This window comes from Arvicanthis niloticus, chromosome 3, assembly GCF_011762505.2.
Source record: "Arvicanthis niloticus isolate mArvNil1 chromosome 3, mArvNil1.pat.X, whole genome shotgun sequence".
NCBI classification, from domain to species: domain Eukaryota; kingdom Metazoa; phylum Chordata; class Mammalia; order Rodentia; family Muridae; genus Arvicanthis; species Arvicanthis niloticus.
In genome coordinates, this window is record NC_047660.1 from 92473651 (window position 1) to 92500647 (window position 26997).

At 46.0% G+C, this 26997-nt stretch overlaps 1 protein-coding gene across 8 annotated transcripts; it reads right to left on the reverse strand.

Annotated features, from left to right (window-relative positions):
• Positions 1 to 3326: 3326 nt before the first annotated feature.
• Positions 3327 to 23311, reverse strand: Prxl2a (peroxiredoxin like 2A). 8 transcript variants are annotated; one of them, XM_034498876.2, is made up of 6 exons: positions 23173 to 23311; positions 13294 to 13473; positions 11545 to 11636; positions 8151 to 8291; positions 6841 to 7005; positions 3327 to 4210 (listed from the first exon to the last, which is right to left on the reverse strand). In XM_034498876.2, exons 2-6 carry the CDS (start codon positions 13469 to 13471, stop codon positions 4097 to 4099), a joined length of 690 nt encoding a protein of 229 aa, XP_034354767.1. In that variant the 5' UTR covers positions 13472 to 13473; positions 23173 to 23311; the 3' UTR covers positions 3327 to 4096. The 8 variants fall into 8 exon arrangements, with proteins under 8 accessions (XP_034354767.1, XP_076787621.1, XP_034354770.1 ...); XM_076931506.1 differs by having other exon boundaries at positions 23203 to 23304; XM_034498879.2 differs by having other exon boundaries at positions 13294 to 13456; positions 23173 to 23303.
• Between the last annotated feature and the right edge of the window lie 3686 nt (positions 23312 to 26997).

The window sequence follows — 26997 nt, forward strand, 5'->3', positions numbered from 1 at the left end:
GGCAGATAACCTCCTTTTAAAAGGACATTTATTTTATGCAAGAACTCTACTACTGAGCAATATTCCCAGCCAGAACATTTACTTTGTAAGATTTACAATTGTCAGGCCAGAAAGATGTGATTCAGTTGATAAAGTGCTTGCTTAGCATATATGAAACACTGGGTTCCCTCCCCAGCACCATTTAAACTAGGTAGGTAGGCTCGCCTCTCATCACTGGAGAGATAGAGGCAGGAAGATAGCAGAGGTTTAAGACTATATTCAGCCACATAGTTTTTAGGTCTCAAAGAAACCAGGGACAAGTCTCACTAGGTACCTGTGGCTCCTCCCAGAACTTCTCACCCAGCCCCCCACGCTAAACCCCTGCCTCTCAGGGGGCTAGGCTTTCTTTCCCTTTCCCAGTTTCTGATCCCCACATAACCCTGCCATTTTGGGCATGGGGTGTTTGGGGTTCCTGGCTCATTCTTGGCTTCTTGGACCACGGCTTCTCTTTTGCCCTCTCTTCACCACTCTCTCCTTTCTTCCTTTTATGCTCTCCACTGCCACTCTCTCCTCCCATGCCCTGGTTCAGTCCGCTGGTCTGGCTGTGCTCTCCCGTGTATCTACAGTAAACTTTCTCTTCCACCATACCAAGGAATGATCATGTCCCTATTTTTCATTCGATAGTGAGTTTGGGATACACGAGACCCTGCCCCACCCCCACCCCACAAATCACAATTTGTTCCTATCAGCCTTTTCCCTATTCCTTTGATACATATATGTATTTATTACGGACAGAGTGTCTGCAAGGACCTTCAAGCCACACCATCAAAATATAGCTATCATATATCTAAGAACGCTAATTCTTAGACTCATGTGAGACTAGAAGTCTAACTTTCAGACACATTTAACCAGGTTTTGTAATTTTTCATTTCTCTGGCCCTACTTCAGCCTACTCCTCTCCTTATGCCCTTCCTTTAAAGAGTCATGGGGCTGGACTAGTTAAAGGTCTAGGCTGCTCTTCTAGAGCACCAGGTTCCATCTCTAGCACTCCCGGAGTGGCTGAGAACTGTAACTCAGTCCCAGGGGATCTGATACTATCTTCTGGCCTCTTCAGGCACTGTACACACACACACACACACACACACACACACACACACACACACACACACAGAGAGAGAGAGAGAGAGAGAGAGAGCACACAGACATACATGCAGGTAAAACATTCATACTTAATTAAACTAAAATAATAATCTTAAAAAAAAATAAGGCTGGGCATTGGTGGCACATGCCTTTAATCCCAACACTTGGGAAGCAGAGGCAGGTGGATTTCTGAGTTCGAGGCCAGCCTGGTCTACAGAGTGAGTTCCAGGACAGCCAGGGCTACACAGAGAAACCCTGTCTTGAAAAACCAAATAAATAAATAAATAAATAAATAAATAAATAAATAAATAAAATAAAATAAGGGGCTGGAGAGACGGCTTGGCAGTCAAGAGCACTTGCTCCTCTTCCAGGACTAAAATCTGACTCCCAGTTTCTACACAGCAGCTCATAACCATCGGTAACTACAGTTCCGGGAGCTCTAACACTTTCTTCTGGCCTTTCCATGCATCTGACACCACATCGGCATACATGCAGGCACTCATATACAGACATAAAGTAAATCTCTAAAACAAACCAAATAAAATAAAATTCTCAGCCACAACTATGCAGAGCAGTGCAGACCCTAGGTCTGATTAATGATTATCCCCACTGTCCCATAAAGAGAATGACATCTACTTCTGCCCTCAGCATCCACCTTCAAGTCTCCATCTTAGTGAGATGCTCCTGTAAAGTGGTGGCATCCAACTTGTCGATCCCTCAGGGATTCTTCATAGATGCTTCTGAATGGCAAGCACAATTTTCGTGCCCACTTTACCAGCACTGAGGATGGGAACTTTGCTTAAAGTCACAAACAAGGAACAGCGCTGCTCTCACGATTCATTCTAGTGCTGTCTCCATAGTGCCACGCTAACTGGAGAGAGGACTCCAAGAACAAACAGCTGGGGAATATGATCACAGTAAGATGTCTGTGTTCATCTGTGAAGGAAGTGTGCTTTTCTGATGTAATCCTTCCCATCCCTACCCTACCCCAGTTCTCCAAGGTCCCTCATTTCCACCTTTCACTTGTTTATAGGCACTCACTGCCACACACTGCTTTTTAGCTGACTGCTGAGAATCCAGATCCTTCTATATACACAGCAAGCATTTTGCCCATGAGCCATCTCCCCACCCTAAGGCTTGCTTTTTAGTGCAAGAGCCCTTCAGTGTCTCTGGGGCCTCCAAAGAACATATTTACTTATCTTATCTTTGCAATAACCGAAGGCCCAGGGAGTATAGCTTCTAGGAAAGAAGTCATATCATATCAAGTCATATCAACCCCATGCAAGTACCGGAAGAGTGCTGCTGCAAAGACTACAGAAGCCTGCACAGCAAGGACTGTGTATAGTTCACACAGCCATCCCCACCCACAGTCAAACCCATGTTTGATCTTGGTCCTATGCCATCCTCCTCTGTTCACTCTGCACACCCAGCCCCTATCTTGCCTCCCTTCCTGGTTTAATAGCCATCCTGTCTGCTCTCCTATTTTCCTAAAGGGCAGATTCCAGCCTGATCCTCTTCTGATTCCCACAGCTACCCCTCTAAACTGGACCACTTGGTGTCTTGGTGGAGACTCCCTGGAGGAAGGCTCTCCTTGGGGCTCTGTCGACTGTTTACTTATAAGACAAACTTCAAATACAGCAAACGAATGGAGATGTATTTCATCATTGGTGAGTCCATTTCCTAGTTTACCAGATTAGGCCATAAGACCAACCCAAAAGCCACCATATTTAAATGTCAAGATCGTTATCCAGAGAAAATAGTAAAACTTATAACAAGATTGACAGAATGCAGATGGGTGTGGTGGTGCACGCCTTTAATCTCGGCACTTGGAAGGCAGGCAGTTCAAGGCCAGCCTGGTCTATAAAGTGAGTGCCAGGACATTCAGTGCTATTACACAGAGAAACCCTGTCTTGAAAAATGAACAATAATGATGATGATGATGATGGAATGCATCTTTTTGACTATCCTCATGGAATGCATCTTTTTGATCATCCTCAACCACCTTAGACGACAAGTCACTACAGCTGCCCCTCCTCACTGCTCATCCCGGGAAAATATACACTTTTCACTTGTAGCTAGTAGTCTAGCTTTTGTTACTCATCACCAGAAAACCCATGTGTCCTGCTGGGTGTGGTGGCTCATGTCTGTAAGACCTGAGCTTAGGAGGCTGAAGCAAGAGGAACAAGAACAAGAGAAACAAGAGGCGATTCCTGATGCATATTTTTATTAGAGCCAGAGGTGACAGCTTTTTCCAGTGAAACAAATCTCTGCACCCAAAAAAGAAGACTATAAGAAACTTCATTTTGAAGAAGACTATAAGAAACTTCATTTTGTAATTTACCTTTGTCAGACTATCCAAGAACACAGCACAGCAATTGCTTTATGTGGTATCTGACATTAAGTAACAAGCTGTTAACAGAAAACACATCAAACAAAAGACTTATATTCTCTAATCATCAACCCATCAGCTTTTCTTAGGTGTGTGTGTGTGTGTGTGTCTGTCTGTCTGTCTGTCTGTCTGTCTGTCTGTCTGTGTATCCCACCCAGGGCCATGTACATGTTAGGTAAATGCTCAACCACTGAACTGTTCCCTAGCCCTACTTTTCTCAGATTTCAGATTTTTTTTTAATTAGGCATGAAAGTAAAATTCACTTCAGATACCAGCACTTAGGACCTATTCTGTTGAAAGGAGGAGTAACAGTAAACTTTAAACCTTAAATTTTCTAGATCTTTCCTCAAATAACTCTCACTGGTTTGTTAGATTTTACTCAGTTCTGTCTGGGACCTATTTGCCCTACTGGGCCTAAACAGAATGTTGAACGTTCTGGGACCTAAACAGATAATGTTAAAATACATCACCGATTCTTAGTGAATATGGTGCATTGGCCTACAAGCTCTTGGGGCCATAATGAAAGCACAGGTCATCTGGTGAACACTACACAGGCCCCGTTCTCCCCCAGTCAGCAGATGTTCAGGATCAGCTTTTCTCCGAGGCTGGAGTCTGTGGCTTGATCTTCTTCACAGCTTCCAGAACAGAGAGTGGGTTCACTCTGTCTCCAAATTCTTTTTCTCGGTGTTCAAGAAGAATGCCCTAAAGGGGAAACAGGAAGGGATGTCAGTCTCCACTCGGAGGTGTTCACTCATGAAACAGACTCTGGATACCAGCTGTCCATCAAGCCCTGTGCTTGGGCAGCTGAGAGCTCAGATCTGAATCAGACCCAGCACCTACCCTTATGGAGTCCGGTCTTCTGTGGAAGGGGACTGAAGAAGTCATGTCCCAGTATTTGGAATATATGAAGCTAATCATGGTTAATTAAAACAAGGGTATGTGGAGGGCTTCCTGGATGACAGGCAGATAAGAGAACATTCCATCAAGAGAGAAGAGAATGAAAACAGAAAAACCCTATGAAGTAGAGCTCAGAGGCCACCTAGATGGGTACCAGATGACTATCTGAGAAGGTAGACCCACTCTTTTCTTTAAACCTCATAAACTGGGGTCACACTTCCAACACAGCGAAGCAAACACAGCAAGACTGAGGATATCCCAAAGTTACCCTGAAGTAGTGAAATGATAAAAGGATGTGTTTGAGATCGTCATCACTGTGGTATCTGGACATTTGATTTAAATTTCAAATAATCTATAAGGTGTCCTGTCATTATAAAGACAATAAAAAAAGTAAGAAGAGAGGAAGTCCAGTCGGTAAGGTGGCTTGTCCAGCAGAGGCATTTGCCATATACAGGCCTCACGACCCCAGAGTAATCCCTGGGTCTCATACAATGAGACAAGAGGGAGCCAAATCCTGAAAGTTGTCCTTTGACCTCCATACACACATTGTGATGTGCACATGCCTGCACTCACATACACAACCAATAAATAATAATGAAAAGTCCACCACACTGGGCTATTAGGAAGTGACTAAGGAAACTGCAATGGTTTACTGTGTAAGCCAAACGCAGACAATGGGAAGCCAGGGAAAGAATGTTTAACGGCATGGGAAACAGTCGTCATCACTGCTGAGAGAGAAACCAAGCCAATTGCCGCCTAGCTCCGTTCTAGTGAGCTGCCTTGAGTACCCGATGGGAAGGCTCCATCCACTTTTCACTATTTTGCTGTTTTTAGAGACTCTATACAACACAGACATAAAGAATATAGGTTATTATATTCTTTACAAATGCTTCACAAATCATTAAAAAAAAAAATTTCATACCTAGAGGTACTTGACATAACAGGACTGCAGAAAATGCCCTCCAGGAGGAATTAGGTAAGTCCTACTGCCCAGCCAACCCAGTTCATCCATTACCTCGCCAGAAGCTCTGAGGGGACCAACAAACACCACACCTAACAACACCAGGAATGTGCTAACTGGGCCATGAGTACCCAGTGAATCATCACCAGGCAAGAAAAGGCTGGCAGGTGTGCCAAACCCTGCCCTAGAGGCCACCATAGGAGGCCAAGGTAAGACAATGAAATGCCACAGGACTAGAGTAGGAAGGAGAGGGGCCACCTTCTAGGGTCACCTAGACCAGGCCACTGAGAGCCACTCCTGAAGAATATCTGAATGTGCAGTGGGTGCTGTCCTCCTGGGTTCCTGAGTTTACTTTCTCCTGTGCTGCTTACCAGCCGTGTCTCTGGCTGACTTGTTTCCCGTATCTAGGACTATTACGTACATGTAGATGGGAATGGGAAAACTGACAACCTAGACTGGCTGGTCAGTCATAGGGAAGACATGAAACCACACCTATGGGCACATAGAACAAGACACGTGCTTCGTGGCCATTACTCTTAAGATATTTTAATACATTTACTAGAAATCAAGAAACAGAATTATGTCAAATTAGACACCATTTAATGGTGAATTCTAATACAAATAAGAACAATTGCCAACAGATTTTTTTTTAAAGATTAGAAATTAAGCTTCCTATTCTTATTTCTTTTATGTTGTGAGATCTAACAATGCAGACTAAGACTGCTTTTCTACAAAAACAAAACAACAGAAATCGAACCATGCCCTATACATGTGCATGTCATATGTGTGGTTTCCATGTAGGCTTGTCTCCAGGTCCTTCTGTGACCCATTACTGTCCACTCACCTGCCTCCCAGACCCACGGAGATCTCATCTCTCTTTCCCATACTCTTCCTCAGGGTTTCCATATTGATTCTGGGTCCTCACTGCCAGGACTCCTAACATGGTGCTCACAGAACAATCAGTTTTCTCCCCAGGCACAGTCCTGACAGCAAGAGCTCCACAGGACTCTCATATTTTCCTGCCACACTCCCTTGTCGTCTGCTGCTGCTTCTATTCCTTCTCCCTTTTTATTTTCCTCCACATCCATCCTCCATGGCGTGGGAACATGTCAATTGAGTATATTCACTAATAAAATAAAAGTGAGCTACCTGGGCAAGTACTGAAACACATCCTGAAATGGGAAGTCGGGTTCAGGTCTCTGCAGTGCCACACTGGACTAAGTCAATGGTCCAGCTGCTCACCTGCTCTGGGTCTCAAGTTCATCAACTGCAATCTGGGCAGCATGACTGTCTGGTGGCCTGACTGTAAAGTGCATGTATGAGATGCAAGTCTAGCAGATGTGTGGCCAGTGACAACTGCTGGGAGGAAGGATGGAAGACTCTACATATGGACATTTTTGCCCTCTACTTCAGCCCCTGTCTGCGGCCTCAATTCCAGATACCCATGGGTCTGTAGTAAATACTGACATCTTACCTGTTTTCCAGATCCTATCACAAAAACTCCTCCAAGGATGAAGCCTTCGCCTTCTAGGTTTCCAGAGAAGCCACCATTCCAGGCCCGGAAGGAGTTATACCACACACCCAAACGGACGAGGCCCATGAACATCATCTTCCGCCTCTCTGGACCATAGAACTTTTTCTACAGAGCAAGGAAGATCCTGTGTGAGCAGTCTGCATGTCTCTCATCTCTAAGGAGGATGCCAAAAGCCAAAAGCCCCAGAGCCTGCTACTTTATGTTTTTTCTGCAGCCTAACACATGTCACTTCTCCTAGGATCACACTCAACTTCCTAGGGAAACAGCTCTGACTTCTTTAAAAAAAAAAAAAAAAAAAGCCGGGCAGTGGTGGTGCACACCTTTAATCCCAGCACTTGAGAGGCAGAGGCAGGCGGATTTCTGAGTTCAAGGCCAGCCTGGTCTACAGAGTGAGTTCTAGGACAGCCAGGGCTACACTGGAAAAACCCAGTCTCGAAAAACCAAAAAACCAAAAAAACAAAAAAAAAAAAAAAAAAAAAAAAAGAAGGAGAAGAAAGAAAGAGATAGAGAGAAAAGAAAAGAAAAGAAAAAAAAAAAAAAAAAAAAATAATTTAATCTTATGTTATTTTTGTGATGCAGGAATTGAACCCAGGGCCCTACACATGTATGTTAGGCAAGTACTCCCCCCACTGCGTCCAACTTCTGCTCTCAAGGCAGTTTCAACCTGAGGATCTGAGGACACCCCCCTCCTGCCACCCCCACCATGCGCTTTCTCACAGTCCTTACAACATTCTGTAGGGAGAGAAAACAAAGGAGGTAGCCGCATAAATTAAGGGACGAGGGTTTGGCTAAGGGGCAGAGTTTTCAGTTCTTTCCCACCCTTCTGGGTCCATGGACAAGAAAGGCTTTAGTAATAACGGAGAACTTTCAAGAGTCTGCCTGTGCTATGCTCAGAGAGCTGGGGGACCCTGCAAGTTCAGGGAAACTCCAGCTCCAGAACAAACCCACCCTAAGTCAGTGACCTTTCCCAGCTAAGGACAAGTCCCACCAGTGTACAGCCCAGGGGTCACAAACCCATAACAAACTCCTTCTTTCTGTGTTTTATTTTCACTTGTGTGTATCTGAGCATCTCTGTGTGAGTCTGTGCATGTGAGCAGAGTGCTCGGCGGCCAGAGGGGGCCGCTGGATCCCTAGGAGCTGGTGTTACAAGCCAAGGTCAGGCATTCAGCATGGGTACTGGAAGCTAAACGGGGCCCCTCTGGAAGAACTCTTAAGCACCGAGCCACCTCTCCAAGCCACAACTCGCTCACCTTTTCGTCCAGGAAGATTTCCCCTTTGAAGTAAGGCTGGAAGTCCTCCACTTCTCTCTTAACCTGCTCCTTCACCACTGCATAGAGAGGGACACCTAACTCATCCAACTTGGGCTTCAAGGACATCAGGTCTGCTGCTTCCTGTGGGAGACAGGAAGGCTCCGTGAGCTCCCAGAGCTCTGCAGTCAAAAAACAAACCATGGCCCGGGACAGACACTGAGCAGAGGGATGAAGGTGACAAAATTCCAGAAACAAGTCAGGCCTATGTAGCCCAGCCTACATCTGTCCTAGGCAGATACTCAGCCACAGGACAGGGTTTCAATTGCACTCACCAAGCCAGGCTTTCTATCTTCTTACAGTGGGAAAGACAAGTATGCCCAAGGGAGCCTCTATAACAGCGGCTGCTCCCAAACTCGCCCTTCACTCTCAGCCAGGACATGTTCTCCTACTTTATCTTTCCAGCTCATTCCCGCACTAGACCAAACTAGCCCAAGGGTCCATCAGACATACGCATGTAGGCCATACAGCAACTGTGGCCTCCAGGCTTCTGTGCGAGCCTCCCTCTACCCCCAATCCCTGCTAGAACTTTCTTTCTCTGTCCAGCTCTAGTCTAACTGACTGGAATGGTATCTTTGTTCTAGAAAGATTCCCAGGCCTGTCCTACTTCTCAAGCGTGTTTTCTGTTTCCAGCCCATGGCTTTTTTGGTGGTAGGTTTTCATGCCACCACAGAGCACAGTCACTTAGGTTCCTAAGAATGTTTTACTATAGGAAACTCTGTCTTTTGCTTCATAGACATCCCAGTGTCTAGATCATGCCTGGATATATGGAAGGCACTAAATACTTGGCGGAAGGAGCTGAAGATGGATAAAGGGAGGGTGTGGCTGCGCTGAGCGGTACAGGCATCCTTGATCCTCGTGAACCATGTGCTGTAATGATAAACGATACTCCACGAATCATGGAAAAGCTTCAATCTTAAGAAGCCTTTTTACATTAGAAGTCATAACTAAAGAACCATCAGGAAGTTATTTTAAATGTAGCTTGCCCGCCTCTGATATAAATACAGCGAGACACGAGAGCAATGGTATTTTCTATAATAAGAAAAAGCAGAAAGAAGCAAAAGCACAGCTAGACAGAACAGCACTGATTGTAACACATTTTCCAAGAACTCAACTGAGTGGTAAAGTTTGACTGTAACAGAAGGGAGGGGCTATAGTGCCTGATGTGGCTGCAGACCACCTGCTGGAGATGCGGTTCACTGCTTTCCTGGGCTCTTTCCTCTGGGGATGTCGCTATATAAAGCCATTGAGAGGAACAGAGTCATATACACTCCTCGGTTGAGTCACTCACACATCTCTATCCACCCACATTTCTGGACACTGTAAGTTTCCACAAAATGCTGTGCCAGGGCACAGAGCAGAACACAGGAGAACAGGCTGCAATTAGTAAGAAGCGTTGTTCCTGGGACCTTCTCTGTGTCACTGGCTCCAACAGATCATGTCAGAGCAGTTTCCCCTCTGGTGTCTGGAGGCATATTAGATTTGGAATTAAAAGCCCTCCATTTACACTTAACCTCCAGGGTGAAAGAAAATAATGAACCCCTAAAGACAGCCATGTCTAAATGACTGTGACCTGTCACAGGATCAGGGGGAACTGAGACTGAGTGGAAACTTAGCTTGCCAATCACCTGACCTTAAAGTAAGTATGTTAACTGGACAGGTCCAATGTCATCACTGGGGTCTCAAATGTGGGAGAGAGAGGAAGAAAGTCAGTGTTGGAGGGATGTGATGTAACAATGACTTGAGCAGCTAGTGCTGACTTTAGAGATGGAGGGGAACTCACAAGCAAAGAACATTGGTGGGCTCTGGAAGGGTACAAAGACAAAGAAATGGACTTCCACTACAGCTTCCAGGGGGGATGCAACCAGATGCCATTTGGGAATTCCAATCCCCAGCTTTATATAGTGACTGCAATTAAAGTCATCAAATGTGTGTCATTTTGCTCCAGCAGCAGTAACTGAAAACACATTAAGCAGGCAGTTTGGCTTTGTGTCAACCTCTGCACTGCTGTCTCCTCTGTAAAGTGAGAATGGTGACAACAAGTTGTGTTTCTAAGAGAAGCATGAGAAGCCGTGCACAGGTTGGGGATGGAGCTCAGTTGGTAGAGTGCTTGTTGAGCAAGCGCAAAACCCTGGGTTCCATCCCCAGCATCACAGAAAACTGGACGAAGAGGTGCACGTCTCTGATCCCAGTACTCAGGAGGTGGAGATGAGAAGATCAGAAAATCAAGGGCTATATAGCAAAATGAGAGGTCAGCCTGGGCTACATGAGATCCTGTCTTAAAAAAAAACTGAAGAAAAAAAAGGTGCCTTGCAGGTAAGACATTGCAAAGTGTGTGTACTCAATAATGTCAGTGGATTTTTTTTTTTTTTATCACACACAGAAGCAGAAAGAAATCTCATAGGGTTGATTCAGGCTTCCAGAGAAATAAGATGGGGCCAAGGATGTTACTTGGGAAGTCAAGTGGTTTCAAGGGCAAGAGAACCCCAGTCCATTTTTCTCCTAGTCAAAGCAATTACCTCAGAACTTGGGGCTTTTGGTACCACCTGGGCAGGCTATCAAACTACCCTTGCCCTCTTTTTACTAATTTATAGAGTGATGGGGCCAGGCTCAGGCCACTGTAAAATTCCTGTTGCGCTGGCGGTTTGCATGTCAATAACCAAAGTTCTTGCCCTGTGTTCTCTGTTATGGGCTTCCATTTGAGTTGCCGACCTGGAGCCACCCTGTAAGTAAGCCTCAACTTCACTCAGGCTTACAGGCCAAATGCATCCACAGTAGTGGTGTAACTGAATCCCTCCCTGCTCAGCTGCCCACTCTGTGAAAGCAAAAGGGGGAAAGCAGCTTCATGATCTAGAGTGGAAATGGGCTACGGTGGGTCCCACGGAGCAGGAATGCTCTAAGGTGCCTCCTTGAGGAGGTCCCTACTTGCTACAGCTTTGTCAGCTGACAGTTGACAGTGAACAGTGAGCGTTCCTCTGCAGTCTAGACCCTTATGTCAACAAGTGTGCATCTACGCAGACCAATAGGAACTCTGAATTTTCTTCTGTTGCTGCCCCGGATTAAATGAAAAGGCAGTGCAGGACACAGCTGCTACCATATTGGGCAAAAGGCTTGAGGGACAGAGAAAGTCAGATGTGTGGCTAACCCCACCAGGATATTTGGAGTTGTTAAAAACACGATCAGAGCCAATGTCAAAACAAATGCATAGAGCAAATAACAGAAGCATCCAGAAATGTCATAAGGCTCAGAGCACACATAAGCCCTTGGTCCTGATGGAAATACTCCAGACCCCACAGCCTGAACGCTTTCCTTCCAACAGATCCTCAAAGGCACTCACCGCTCGGCAGAGGAAGCAGCCTGGTCTCCGCACAGCCATAATCACAGCCCCGTTCTTCTCCCACAGCTCCTTTGCTTTGAATGTCCTTGGTTCTGAGAGAGAAGAAATAGTTACTGTTTCCTTCTGGCTTGCCCAGTCCTTCTTCAATTGTTCAGATGCTCCTGAAGGACATCCAGCTAGGAGGGGACCAGGATGAGTACTCCATACGTAAGAGAAGGCAAGCATAGACAGGGAAGACTCGTCTTCCCAAGGAACACTAGTAAGACTTAATGATCCAACTGCACACTGAAAAGTTACTCCCCCACAAAAACCAACTTGCAACTTGAACATCCAAATTGCGATAATTCTAGCAAAATTGAAATTCCTTTTATGGCTGGCAGCACTGGTCAGTCTAATAATTCTGTAGAGCCCAAAATGAATTATTTTGACACCCCTCTTTTTTTTTTTTTTTTTTTTTTTTTTTTTTTTTTTGGTTTTCTGAGACAGGGTTTCTCTGTGTAGCCTTGGCTGTCCTGGAACTCACTCTGTAGACCAGGCTGGCCTCAAACTCAGAAATCCACTTGCCTCTGCCTCCACAAATACTCTTAAAAGCACATTCAAATTAAAGAATTAACCTAAATATTTTAATGGCAATGCTTGCAATACTTATAAACAGAACAAGGTGGAAGATACCCAACAAGTAACTGCTTGGGAGAATTAGTACAGACTCAGTATAGATTAACCTTAATGATTTTAGTATTCCTCAGAGGTATCCACACACTTGTGGGATACAGTGTGAACAAAAACAGGAAAGAAGGGAGGTTGTAGTCACATGAGATTTTTAACTCTGGGACTGAACAAAGCCTTGGCATTTCTCTCTCTGCAGTTTTCTGAGGTGACCTGCCATGAATGTGAGCTGCCACACTCTGGCCTTCCTAGGGCAGCTCCCTCACCTGCTGAGCTTACGATAATAATGGCTTTTCCCTAGGGGTACTAGCCAGAGGTTCATTCAATCAGTGAGCCCTAATGTTTACCAAGAAATTTCCCTGCTGAGCCTGGGCTCTGACTTGAAAATGTACCTGGCAGGGGTAGAGCTTACCACTCCTGCCATGGACTCACAGGTGGGTCCCTGAGGACAGGTACACAGGCTCCTTTGTCCTAAAATCAGTCCCCTGCTGCAGCTCCCCTGCTGCAGCTCCATCACAGGCAGGGTAGCCAGGAAGTATCATCAGCTCCCCAGACCCCCCTTTACAATGTGCAGTTTCTTACTGTGCACCAGGCCCTGCCCCATGCATCAGGAACACAGAACGGGGTGAGTAGTTTTTCTTGAGCTCATTCCACGCAGACAATCCTATATATTTTATTCTTTGTGACAATCTCGAAAGCCTTGGAGTTCCTCAGAATACTCTCCGGAATAGCTGGCTTATTAAATGATGGTAAACTATAATGAAATATTATGGAGCAATTCATCATTGCAGTTAAGGCAATAGTAACAGAGAGTGAAAAATGACTTTGATAAGAAAAAGATAAATTAGCCGCTAATACCAAGATCACCTCTATGTGACTATAAGCATGGAAAGGAATACAGCAAAATAAAATGATTGTGTTAGGTTGGTACAACTATTGGCAATTTTTAAATTCTTATTAGATGTCTCCCTAATATTGCTTCAAAAAAAAAGGGGGGGGTGATTTTCAGAGGAAAATGAAAGAAGTTAAGCATGTATCATACTACTCTGGAAAAGTACTGAGGCCGACAAAGTCACCCCTTACCTTTCTCTAGTGTTTTCAGGTCTGCATCTTCCAAATATTCCAGTGCTGCTTTCCGGGGCTTGGACAGAAATATGTCTGTGTTGGCCAGGAGCAGTGCCAAAGCGGCAGCCCCCACAGCTCCCACACCGATGGACCACATACCCATGGTGAAGAAACTTGGGTCCTGGAGAAAAGACATGTCTGGAGATTGAGAAGAAGGAAGATGTTACTGTTCCCACAGGACAGCCGGAATCTGACCTCCTGCCCACGGCTCCAGTGTGCAACTGGCCAGGGGGCCAGAGGAGGAGGGCCTGGAGCAGGGAGAGATGGGACTGCTCAGAGCTGCTCAGCCAAGGAGCTCACTAGGGCGTGAGGAGTAATGAGAGGAATGGCTGCTGTCTAGGGGCTTTTCTTGCACCTCTGCTTCTGTGGGAGGTGCTGTGCAGCGGGCTGCTTCCCTCTCACACTCCAGGGTGGCAAGTGTCTCAGCTATCACCTCCCTGGGTAGGGACTGACTTCTCATCTGTGATCAGAGGATACTTGTTTTGTTAGCCGTATCTATCTTCCTCTGGAATTTAAGAATCTCCCAGAAACAAGGGCAGCATTCTATTCATCACAGCCCCAGCAACTGCCCAGCAGGGCCTCGCTCCAGGGAGACAGATAATCTCAGTCCAATTTCTCCCAGCTGAGCATAGCTTTCTCACTCATTATAAAAAAATGAAATAGGCTTCCATTAAAAACAAAAACAAACCAACAACAATAAAACAGTTTCAACAGTTTCAACCACACCTGACAAGAAAGCAGATACTGCCTGAAGCTCACCACCTGGAGTGTTAACACCAGTAAGAGGACAGTGCTTCTCATTCCATTCTAAGATCTCACCCATCCTGGTTCTTCCCTCAAACCCAGCCTGATGCTTGGGTCACTGGAGACAAGACATTGACAGGAACTGGGACAGGAATAAACCACCTAACACTCTTAATTCCAGCTGGCAGGATTTGACCTAGAAGTTTCTCCAAAGACTGAGTGGAGACTGGGAAATCCACATCACTGCTGAGACAGAGGGTTTTGAGGAGGGAGGGAGTGACCCATGGGGTGAAAAAAAAAGGGGGGGGGGTTACACCAGGACTGAAGCCAGCTTAGGAAGTTCAAATTTGAGTTATGCAGTAAAAGAGAGGCCATGTCTAGTGGCACTGGCCTGTATCTCAGCTTCTCAGCAGGATGAGACAGGAGGATCCTATGAAGTTCAAGGACATTCTGGCCAATTTATTGAGTCATTGTCTCAAAGCAATAAGAAGCTGGGGATCCAGCTTGTGGTAGAGAACTTCCATAGTACGCTCAAGTTTTAATCCTCAGTATCATTAAAGTTAATCAACCAACTAATTAAAAGAGAACTCCAGGAAAGGGATGGCCAAATAACTATGACACCAAGAAGAAGAGAAGGAGGAGGAGGAGGAAGACGAGAAAAAAGAGGAAGAGGAGGAAGAAGAGGAGGAGGAATCAAGAATCTAGCACTGATTCACCTGGAGAAAGGAGGAAGCTGGTATGGGTGTTTAAAGGTGTGGTAGCTGCTACTGCTACTATATCTCTGATTTCAGCTGAGAGGGAAGAGGGAAGGCTTAGAACCACACAAAGTGGTTCTATGGACATGGCTCACCGCAAACAAGTGCTGAAATGAATTCAATACAGTTGAGTGATGAACATGACTTATACACAATCGCAGTCTCAGGCTCAGCAGGAAAGAACGTTCCACAGGCCCGCTTCCAATTTTTCTTTGGCAAAGTTACACATAACTGGATTAGAGTTCACAGAACGATTAGGAGGGAAATCACAATTCCCAGACACCTGCTGTAAACAGGAGAGTTTGCACAGCCTGGAAAAAATGTTGGGACCATTATACTGTCTACAACAGTTCTGGATTATGGGCAAGTTTACATAATTTAGGAGCACATGAGTGCGGTCACAGATGTGTAAGCATTTCTGCAAGAAGTCAGCTTATATCAACTCTACCAGTGGAACCCAGCAGTGAATCTGGGAAGTCCTGGGACCTCCTGCCCTACCAACACACCCCCTACCACACTCCTAGAGGCACCAAGGCCCCATTCCCCCACCACTCAATGACAAGCATTTGGCTTATTTTCTCATGATCACATCAGAGGAATTCAACTCAACTAGACTGAAATTTTATTTTTATGATTTATTTACTATCAACCTAAATAGTGATTTTGGAAAACCTAGGATGACACATGATCCTTAAGGAGACATAGACTTCCCAAAGTTTCATAAAAGTAAGTAGGAAGCTTAGGCAGCTGGCAGAGTAAGAACACTTAGATTGTGGTGCTACAAGGAAAGGACCCAGTCCGGGCAACCACGGAAATAGAGGAAGTGGCTTTGGAATTGGTGTGGGACACAGTTAACAACATGGAAGCTTGGCTGGGCAAGGAACGATCAAGCCTAGCATGGAACAGCCCCTGGGAGAGGAAATCCAGAAGTGGCCTGCCTACTCCTGTAACAGCAATGGGGACTTCATCCAGCCCATTTTCTGACAGCCACCTGAAGCATCTAGGTTTCCTCATGGCTCTCATGCCATCCTAGGATCTCAAGTATTCTCAGGCTCCCTTCATTCCATGTGTTTAAATCACTGGGGATAGGTCTAGGGTAGAACCACCTACTAGACTCAGCTCTCCTCTGCAGGATCTGATCATGGGCTGAGGGTGCCCTAAGAACTCAAGTCCATGCCGGGCAGTGGTGGCGCACGCCTTTAATCCCAGCACTTAGGAGGCAGAGGCAGGCGGATTTCTGAATTCGAGGCCAGCCTGGTCTAAAGAGTGAGTTCCAGGACAGCCAGGGATACACAGAGAAACCCTGTCTCAGAAAACAAAGAAAAAGAAAAAAAAAAAAAAAAAAAAAAGAAAAAGAAAAAGAAAAAAGGAAAAGAAAAAGAAAAAAGGAAAAGAAAAAAAAAAAACCAAACCAAAACAAAACAAAAAAACCTTCAAGTCCGTATGGCCCAGAGACTCCCATCTCCTTACCTCAAGTTCAAGAAGCTTGTATTCAAGTTGTGAGCTTCAAAGCTACCCTAGGCATTGTGTTTTTGACCCTTGCCCTTACCCCTACCCCTACTGTGCTCTAAATAAATAAATAAATAAATAATTTTTTAAAAAGGAGTGGAGTCACTCCTCTGGGGAGAACATCCTATCCAGGCTCTGCATCCAGGCTTTATCGGCAGTACTGGAGGAGGCAGACTTCTCAGTGAACAGGCTCACACTGCCCACCCTAATAGGTGGCTTTTTTGCTGGGGATAGGCAGTGAAAAGTAATCGCCAGAAGTACCAAGCTTCCAGAACTCAAAGCAACTCCTGGCAAATCTCAGAACAGATACCACGACAATGTGCCGCACAGTCTCAGCAGACCCTGAATCACCTACTCCCACTCCCACAAGGGGGACAGGGAAAGAGGTTTTTAATAACTAAATAGAACTAGTACCTTTCCACATGTGTCTCCAAGACCACTGACCAGAAAAGCAAGGAGGCCAGTAACCCCGGATTTCTAAATGTCACTTGGCTTAAATTTATTTTCTTAATTGTCTTTGTGAAAACAGAGAACATTCTCTTTGCAGGGGGCAACACTAAGGTTCTGAGTTCAGGAACTTCCCTTCTGTCACACGGCCAGCAGGTAGCAGTCCTGCCATTGGTAGTCGACAAGAACAACACTCCAAAGCTCAGAGTCTTTCTGATGTCACACCTGGCCTCACCACACATTCAGAAGTAGGGCCGTGGAGGCCAAGGGCACGACCCTCCACCTTCAGGAGAATTTCAAGCAGGAAGCTTACTGTATTCAGTCACCAAATGCAGCTCCACTATGTCTGGTCTAAAGGAAATTTACCATAGACCAGCTGTCCCTTCTCTTTCCACCCCCTCTGTCCCCTTCCTTTAAAAGAAGGCCAGTGTCTCCAGAAGAGAACTGCAAGGTTGTTTACAGAAGAGTCACCCCCCACCTGACAGCTACACCACTCAGCTCCCCACGGGGGGGGGGGGGGGGAGCCTTATCTGATCCCCATGTCTCCCAGAAGGTAAAGCTGGATAAGACTGTAAATAAACAGCAGCTGTAAGAGCTCAGAGTGGCAGCTTTGGTCCTGAGAGAGCAAAGGGTGGGTAGAGGGAAGCCAGCTGGATTCCCCCAAGCCAAACTGCTGCCATCTTCCCCAGGCTCATCTTCCAAACTCCAAAATGAAGGAGTGACACGGCCCCTTAGACTCCAGGGACATCCTCTGATAGCAACACAAACAGCTTACTTTGGAGCCCCAACATTCTTCTTCATTAACCCCACTTTGGTCCACCCATTGATTCATTCTTCACCCAGCTTGGTGCCCTTCCCCTAAATATCCATCCTTCAGCAGGCCAAACCTGGGAACAGCACTTACCATGTGCCGTGTCCACGCCTCTGCTTCTACTGACAAAGGACTCTGACCCACAGGCTGTGTATGTAGGCAGGGTGACCAGGCACAGGGAGGGCTGGAGGTGGAGCTCTGGAGTCTTGCCTAGGCCCCTAAGCTTAGCCACTCCACAGGCAGGACTGGGCCACACAGAAACCCTGGGGCTCCTTCAGCTGCCAATGGTTAATCTCCAGAAAGCATCGAAGTGGCCAGCTGCCAAGGCCCCCTAGCTCTTCAAAAAATTGAGCAAAGTTTTGAGTCATTTGCAATTTGCAGCCATGCAGATGGTAACATTTCTTAAGTGCCAGCAGACTCCCCTTTGCTATGGGTACAATACTAAACTCTTAACACAGCCCACATGTCACACTCAGCATCAAAGGGACAGGTCCTTGTGTCCAAGGCTCTTTGCTCAGCCTGCTCTATAATCATTTCTTACTCTACATCCAAGAAGTCAACTGGACTGCCAAGGATCCTTACCTGGTATCTATTCATCACCCCCTTTTCTTTTCCCTTCTCAGTGCGCAAAGGTGTATGTGTGCTCACTTAGGCATGGGCCCTGAGATCAGATAGAGCCTTCAGGTGGCAATGCTTTCAGGAAAAGGTTTGGGTAGAAAGTACTGTTTATCCTGATCTTATCAACAGGCAGGCATTCACCTCGTTGGCATGTGAGAACTCAGAGTGTGAGAACTCAGAGTGGCAGAGTGAGGGATCTCTGGGTAAAAGAATGGTATAAGTAGTGAATAGTATAGTCTTGAAAGAAGAGTGCTTGGTGAGGATGCTGTAGTGGCCAGGGATGAGACCAGAATGGGAGCTGAAGTTAGGCCCTGTCAGCTCAGGTGAGACGCTCTTTGTATGAGAAGCTGACATAAAGGTTTCGGAGCGATACAATCATTCTGGCTAGGGACTGGTGAGATGGTTCAGCAGTTAAGAGCACAAGCACTACAGAGGCTTCTGGAGGCCTGGGTTCCAGTCCCAGCACCTATATGGCAGCTCATAACCATCTGAAATGCCAGGTCCAGGGATCTGAAGCTCAATTCTGTTCTCACTGGCACCCGGCAGGTATGCACATGGTACACAGATGTACATGCAGGCAAAACAGCTCTCCCTACACATGAATACAATTATTAATAAATCGAAATCACTCTGGCTACAGTATGGAAAGTGAAGTGAACCCAAGTAGAGCCTGGCCAAGTTCATTTGGTTCTGGGCAGCTCAGAATAATGGGGATCTGCACTTAGACTGTAGCAGTCAGGGAAGAAGAAGCTGGAGAGCAGACTCGTATGAGATGGACAGAATTTTGACTGGTAAAGTGTAGACCAAAGAAAGGAAAACTGACTCTAGGTTTCTGGTTTCTTGGCTGGATACTTGTGTCACTCACTGACTACGGAGCTCTAGAAGTCAGTAGTGGATGGAGGTCAGTTTTGGATATACTGCAAAGGATCCATATAACACCCACTACCTGGAAACGTTGAGTCTGAAAGAGGAATGGGGTCTTGGAGGGTATTGCCATGCCAGTGGGTGTACTATTGGAAGTAGGTCAGGTCTCCTAGGAAGGGTGGATAGGTTCAGAGAAGCCACTTAAGTGGCAAACTCTTTCTTGAAAGCATTGCCAACTGATTATAGGGTTCATGTTTATGTGAACATCTCTGCATACTTCAAAAAACAGGCCTCATACATTGTGTTTCAGTTGTCTGTCTGACTTCACAGGACACAGAGGGCAAGGGGCATTAACTCCTGCATCAAGAGAACTTGCCGAGGACCTGCTACATGTAATGCAGGTAATATAATGTACATGTAATGCATCAAGCCACAAACGAAGGGATTTGGATTTTACTCTTGAAATTTCACAGTGGAGCAAAGTTGGTACTAGTTGTTGCTGCCCAATTTTACCTCTGCATGAAAAGTCATTCTGGACACTGCTAGCCTGACGTCAGAGAAAATACTCAAGCTAGGGACTTGACCTTGCGTTGAGTCCCAGCTCCCTGCTCACTGGCAAGGTGAGCTAACACAGTTGAGGCCGAGTGTTCTCACTGAATAGAAGGAAGAAACTCGAAATCCCCACGCTCACACCCACGCTCTGCGTAGCCCGATGACTACACCCACAGGGAGAGTCTTGAGGGCACCCAGCACTACTGAGCTCCTTCTGCGTGAGCACACTCTCACAGGCACACACATGGAAGCAGATGCTTGTTCAAAGAGCTGCCTCTAGGCAGGAACCGATAAAGTCTTAACAAAACAAAAGCATCAGCAGTGGGTGGGTTAACTCCTGTCTGAAACAAGTAGGGACAGCATAAAATTCTAAACAGCAAGGGAACACCTGCCCTGCCCAGCCTCACCCAGGGACTCTTCCCATCTCAGAAAAAGCTGGCCTGAGGCAGACCCAGGGGATGGAAGAAAGGAAAAGGAGGGAAAGCAAGGGGAAGAGGCACATGACTTCCTTGGCTCAGGCCTTCAGTAAGCAGACTGGAAAGATGGTTCCTCACCTCTCCTCTACCATCCCCTGCTCTTAAAGCTCTACTTCAGTAACCCCTTCATTGAGTAAGTGGAAAGCTAAGGCCCAGAGAAGCTGGCTAGCCCAAAGTCACATGGGTAAGAAGGGCACTAATGTCTACATTGGGACTCAGGTATGGGTCTCCCAATTCCCATTCCATAGCAGCTTACCCTGCTTTAGATTCTCAAGGTCCACATAGCCCGGCATGAACCAGATGCCTAAAGATAGGATAATATGCACATACATTGATGTCAGATACAGCGGGAGCTGAATCCTGATCACTGGCCTTGAACAAGCTGAGAGCAAGAGTCCTCCTGAATGGGGCCTGGTGTCTGGAGAGAACCCCAGTCTCTCCCAGGTCCAATCCTTGGCAAGCAGCTCACAAACCAATGCCAAATGTTTTCTTAAGGATCATTCTGCCCATTCTCTGCTGAGAAGCTAGTCTGTGGTTTTTGTTTTTTGTTTTTGTTTTTGTTTTTTTTTTCCTATACACAGTGACAAGGTCCTGTTAATTTTGGATGCCATTGAAAATGCCAGCTTAGTTAGTGGTTACTGTCACAGTGAGAGACAGCAGAGGACTTCCACAAGCACCTGTGGAAATGGCCACTGCAGTGACCTGTACTCATCTGCCACAGTCAGTTCTGTTGTCTGGGGTGAATGCCTGCCTCTGTCCCACCCTCCACTGAGCCTCTCAGAGTCAACATTGTGAACATATGATCAGAGGAGAATAAGACAACACACTCAGAGACTGAGAAACAGACACAGTTGGGAGTGGGGATTAGCTGGCTGGGAAATCCTTTCCTCTGAGAAGTGGTTCCCTCCAAAGATCTGGGCATTCTGCTGACTTTTCAGCCTCTTGCCTTGGCTCAGAAGACATGCTCTCTCAAGTCATATGAAGATGGACAGGAAGACAAAGACAAACCTTCAAAAGACACTGGGTTCTGGCAAGCAAATCCCAACTCTCATTCTGGCCCCCAGAGACCATTTTCTAGCTTATTATCTTGGGATCTTCTGAAAAACAAGCTGCATCCAGTGGTGGTACATGTTTGAGAAGAACACATGAAACACAACAACACTCTAGGAAACTGAAAAGGCTTCATTATGGTTTTTTCATTTTCTTATTCTTTTCCCCTTTTAAAAAAGACAAGATCTTGCTACGAGGCCCAGGATAGCCTAGAACTTGCCACCTTCCTACCTCAGCCTCCTTAGTGCTGGAATTTTAGGTATGGACCACCCCACTGGGTGGTCTTTATCTTTTCCCAGGTTCAGATTCACTGTCCTAGGAGGGTAAGACAGACACCGAAAATGGAACAATTTCTCCAGCAATGTCACTGCAAGTCAGCTTTCTGGGTGGAAGTTCCAGGTCTGGGGGAGCCTTGCCTTGTGTCCACAATTCTCCCCAGCACATACTTTGAGTTAACTCTTGAGCTTTCTCACACTGCTTCTGGCAGTGCCAAAGGCAAAGGTTACTGCTCAACTGCAATCTCCCTTGGCAGGGGCCACTGAGCTCATGGGTGAGGCTGGTTCCTTCCTCACCCTGGACAGTTTCGGCCACACAAGCCTCTGTCCAAACAGACTCTGAGCTTAGCATTTCAAAGACACAGAGAGCCAACAAACAGGAGAATTGCTTTTAATCTGAGACACTAATGAAGTCGGGGCATGCACCAGACCTGACCAAACCTTCTGGTGCCACACAAGCTTGAAATGATCATTAGACATGAAGACTGCAATCCCAGCACTCAGGAGGCAGAGAGAGGAGGACTGCAAATTCAAAGAAAGCTTCTGGGAAATTCAAAGCTACCCTGAACTACATAAGACGCACACAGCCCCCCAAGAAGAAAAGGGGAAAGAGGTGGGGGTATGAATGCTTTGTACCCCTTTAGGAACAACACAAAGGGTCTCAGATAAATGCCATCCCTTATAAGGAAGTTAGACTAAGGAAAGGTCAGACCAAGAACTAAGTCCAATACCTACAAGTTGTATGAGCCTGGACCAGCCATTGGCAAAATGGGAACAATTTCTTAATTACCATCTACAGAGATGAATCACTGAAGATGCTATAAGCTCTTTACAAAGACTGTCAAAGATGTAAATTCTTACTTATTCCTGGATTAGTCAGTGATCACCCCAAATATTTGAAACGAGGGATTTTCTGATGAATATCTTCTGAGGACTCAGGGTGTGCAGAGTGAACCCTAATTTTGTCTCCATGGATGGTCCAAAACAGGAACTTGTAAGACTCTATTAGCAGGTTCCATGCCAATGCTTTTCCAAATAAAAATCCACGAAAGGAGTATTTTCCTTTCGAAAAAAAAAATCATTACCAAGAAAAAAAAAAGTTGAAGTAAAAATAAAACCAAAAACCTAGGTAACAGGGCTGTGAAACCATAGGAGGCACGCCAGTGGGACTCTGGGAAAGTGCCCTCCCCGTGCCAACTCCAACAACCTAACAATTCGGAGGACGGGCGGTCCTGGAGCTCTTATTATCTTCTTATTACCACACCTCAGTAGCATTTTGAAATTTACAACTGAGCTTTCTAAGTCAAAGGTGTGTAACCTTTGGAAGAGAAAGAGGAACAGGTATCTCAGAGACTTCCTCACAGGACACCCAAACACTGAAATTGGATAGCTACAGCCACCCCTGGCAGCCTTCAGCCCACGTTGGGTGGATGCCCCACCCCCACCCCCCGTGTGGTGGACAAGCGTTATTTTTTTCCCCAGTCCTCTGTCCCAACAATTCAAACATCTGGGTGCAAGGTGGACAAGAGTTTTCTATCCTCTGTCTCAACAATTCAGACAGCTAGGTGCCACTAGCGCCATTCCGGGATGGGAGTCTCTGGGCCCCAAGCGTGGAGTTTGTCCAGACCGCCGTGGTGGGCGGAGGGCACATCGGAGAGTGGTACCTGGAGAGGATCGGGCCGCATCCTCCATCCGGCATCCACTCTCTGAGGCCCTTGGCCTGCCTCGATCCTCACCTGCACCCCAAGGACCCCGCCTCCACGGACCTCACAGGCCCCCTGAGCTGCCAGTGGGAGCAGGTGCCTCCTCCGTTGTAACCCAGCTTTGAGAGCCCATGGCACCAAGCTCTCCCCGCGCCTGCGCAGCTCGGCGCCTACGCCACCGCGCCACTTTCACGTGACAGATACGCCCCCGCAGCTCCAGACCTGTAGACTGGATTAGAACTGGGGTCGCCTTAGGGCGGTTCTTCTTTGCTCGCCGCTTTCCAAGGCCACAGCGCTAGTTAGGAACTAGAGTTTTCTGTGTGTGTTGGGGGGTGGGGGTGGGAGGGGGGGTTGTTGATGTCTTCACCCCTAAATGCTGATTATCAGAATGAAGAAAAGCAGCTGAGAACTGGCTCTAAGGATAATACCAGCTCCTCTAGGTTCGGAGTAACCCTGTAGCAGGCTTGTCTTTCACTCTTTCGTAGTTGTTTGTGTAATGTAGCTCAGACTGGTCTGGAATTGTTCATCCTCCTGCTGCAGTTCCCTAGGTGCTGGGATTACAGGCGTGTGCCTCCATGCCTGGCTTTCACCCATTTTTCTCACTCCTGTAATAAGTGTTCATTACTGTCGGATAAAAGTTGTAGTCAGAACAGTTTAAGAGAGAGAATTAACTGGCTCACAGAGAAGAGTTAAATTTGGGGGTGGGGAAAACAGAGGCAAAAAGAGATCACAGAGCAGTTTGCAAAAAAAGTATTACAGTAGCCAGACAAGCACACTGGTCAGAAATGGTCATCTGTCCTGTGTGTGTTAGAGGTGTCCACATGTGTGGGCCTGAGCGCCTGGCCAGAGGACTAGGCTGTCCTGGTCTTTACCTTCCTCTCATGTTTCTCACGGTAAGAAGCAAGCCTCTTGCTATGTAATAACAAATTCAAGAGACTAGGGAAGGTAAGACAGGTTTTTTGTTTTGTTTTGTTTTTAAGATTTTTTTTATTTTACTATCTTGTAGAACTGGGTGTTACGCTAGACAAAAGGTTAAACAAAAAAGGCTGGCCTGCCTATTTGGTGTCTAGCTATACATGCTTTGTACAGCCCTGATCATGAACATTCTTGTCCTCTCTTCTCCATCAGTGGCATGCTTTGGAGAATTACAGTCATTCCTACTCAAAAGCATCATCCCAACACCAAAGCCCCATTCCTTCTAGAGCTGGAGCCTCTACTCTGCTTTCCTGATAAGTAGCTTAGTCAGTAGCTGCCCTAATTAGGGTTACTATTATGCTGAAATACCAGGAGCAAAAGCAGGTTGGGGAGGAAAGGGTTTATTTGGCTTACACTTCCACATCATAGCCCATCTCTGAAGGAAGTCAGGGTAGGAACTCAAACAGGGCAGGAACCTGGAGACAAAGCTGAAAAACAGACGGTGGAGGGGTGCTGTTTGGTGGCTTGCCTGCATTCTGATTTTATGAAGGCATTTTCTCAATTGAACCTCCCTCCTCTCCAGACTCCAGCTTGTGTCAGGTTGACATAAAATTAGCCATCCCAGTAGTAAACTAACTTTCCACTCTAAGATAAACAGAGCACTTAAACAAATAGGTGTTATCTGACAGCTGGGGGAGAGCAGAGTCCTTGTGCCTCCTGATATACTGGAATGATGTATTTCTTACGCTCAGAACCTGGAGCTAGGCTGGTAGCCAGCAAGCTGCAGTGAGCCTTCTATTTCTGCCCACCAGAGCACTGAGATTCCAAGCCTGTACTATTGCAATCACATCTGTATTTTTAATGATACCAAGGGTATGGAATCAGGTTCCCATGCTTGAGCAGAAAGTACTGTTACCCGCTGAGCTATATCCCAAACCGAGGAGATCATCATTCCGCAGCAGTGTTCCCCTATCCTGTTCACCTGGGAAACACCTAGTGGTGTACAATATCCAAAGACTTTCCAGATTTGCCTCCCAAGTTCATAGTCAACCTCACATTCCATATAAATGTATAGCAATATTCAACCAAGAGAGTCTGTTCAGAGAGCTCTCCTGAGCCATATTATAAGTATCTTTGTTTCACTGCTAGGATCCCAGAGCCTGGTCCTAGAATAGCGTCCAGATGTACCTGAGAGGGTTGTGAAAGATAAAAGGTCTAAACTGACAATGGTCATTAGCCTGAGAGATCTGACCTTTCATGGAAAAGATTTAGTATAATTTGGTACAGTGTGAGTGTACTTATAAAATGCCAATTCACCACCACTCCCGGAAGACTTTTCTCACATGCACCTCATTTCTTACTATGCATCTGGCCTGAAATAGGAACATTGGCAAAAGGTGAGGAAGATTCCCAGGGGTTGCTACTGTGACTAAAACAGAAAGCCAGTTCTTGGAGACATGGGCATTCAGAGCTTGATGGTTAATGATTATGGTTAATGCCATCTGTTTAAAAGCAATAGAATTCTTGGATGGGGGATACTAAGAGTCTGCTGTGATATACATACTACTCAAATGTAAGATGACATGCTTATATTTATGATTCTTTAACATCCCAAATCTCTGGACCTCAGAAGAAAAGACTGGTTCTGGGAGCTAATTAACATGCACCCAATATCCCAAGTTTCCCTTTGTTCAAGGAGGCACAGACTGAACTCATTAAGCTGCCAGCAGACCAGAAAAAATAAGTTATGAGAAAGCCAACACAGAAAAACTTATTTATAAAGCTCAGCAGATTTTAAAAGATCAAAAACAAAACCCTGGAATAATAGGCTGGGGCTGTAGCTAACCAGAGTGATTGCATGAAGTCCTGGGTTCAGGTTCGATTCCCAGCCTAGGGTCAACTTTGTAAGTAGTACATGCTTGCAATTCCAGGAACTGGAAATTGGAAGGTAAAGGCAGATGGATAAGAAGTTCAACCTACTCTGTGGTAGTTCAAAGCCAACCTTGGATGCGTTGAAATCTTGTCTCAAAAGAAAAACAAGAACAACAACAGCAGTAAAACCCTAAACCAGAAACTATCCCCACTGCCAAAATCCATGTACCCTGAAAGATTTAAAGAGAAAGGCAATTCTAGACTTATAAAGGTCACAAGATAGATTTGTTTTGGAGCAGGGTGTTGTTATGTTGCCTGTGCTGCCTGAAACTTGTAATCCTCCTGCCTCAGTTCCTGAGTGCTGAGATTATGTCATGCCTGGTTAGCCTTAGAATTTGAACCCAAGGAGATAAAAGTTAAAGCTGTCTGGAAGCCTGGGGACAGCTTAGGTAACATGGATGTTACCATCTTGATGGATTAGGTTACATTTTGCACCACTAGTGCCATTAGAGCAGAGAGCAAACAGTAAAAATGGGAGACAGAGCTGGGTAAAAACTCATCACTCAGTGGCCGGCATCCTTAGACTCAGCCATCTTCATCTTCTTGCTCCACAGTGTCCCAAGCAGGCATCATGACATGCTTCTTTAAAGCCCTACAGCATTTGGGCTCACAGGGGAAGAGTTCAAGAAGAAGCTAGCATTTAATGCAAAATGTCAAAAATTGGTACCTGACTTTATTGCTACAGGTCCATAGTCCTATCCTGTATATGCACACAAAGTCAAATTAAGACCAAGAATTGTCCATGAACCACAAAATGGGTGGGCACTGATGAGCTACACAGCTCTTCCTGACTTGTCAATATTCTCCATTCACCTCTTTTGTTCTCATATTCTTGTGCTTCTGTCTGCACTTACTGGGTGCTGGGATTACCAATGCATCATCATGCCTGGGGTTTCCCTTACTTTTTGAAGCATGAGGATGCCCTTGTTTCATAGAGTACCTCACAGCGAAGTCAGCAGAGCTCTTTCTAGAGCCTTCCCAGTAGATTATCAGATAAACAAATGACTGATT

Excerpts from the sequence above, each read along its gene's own strand:
- Prxl2a (XM_034498875.2), bottom strand. The coding sequence starts at position 23,128 with ATGGAGGATGCGGCCCGATCCTCTCCAG. Across the intron at positions 13,474-23,100 it reads TGCGGCCCGATCCTCTCCAG|ACATGTCTTTTCTCCAGGAC; the intron begins GTACCACTCTCC and ends CTCAATCTCCAG. Across the intron at positions 4,211-6,840 it reads TGATAGGATCTGGAAAACAG|GGCATTCTTCTTGAACACCG; the intron begins GTAAGATGTCAG and ends TTTCCCCTTTAG.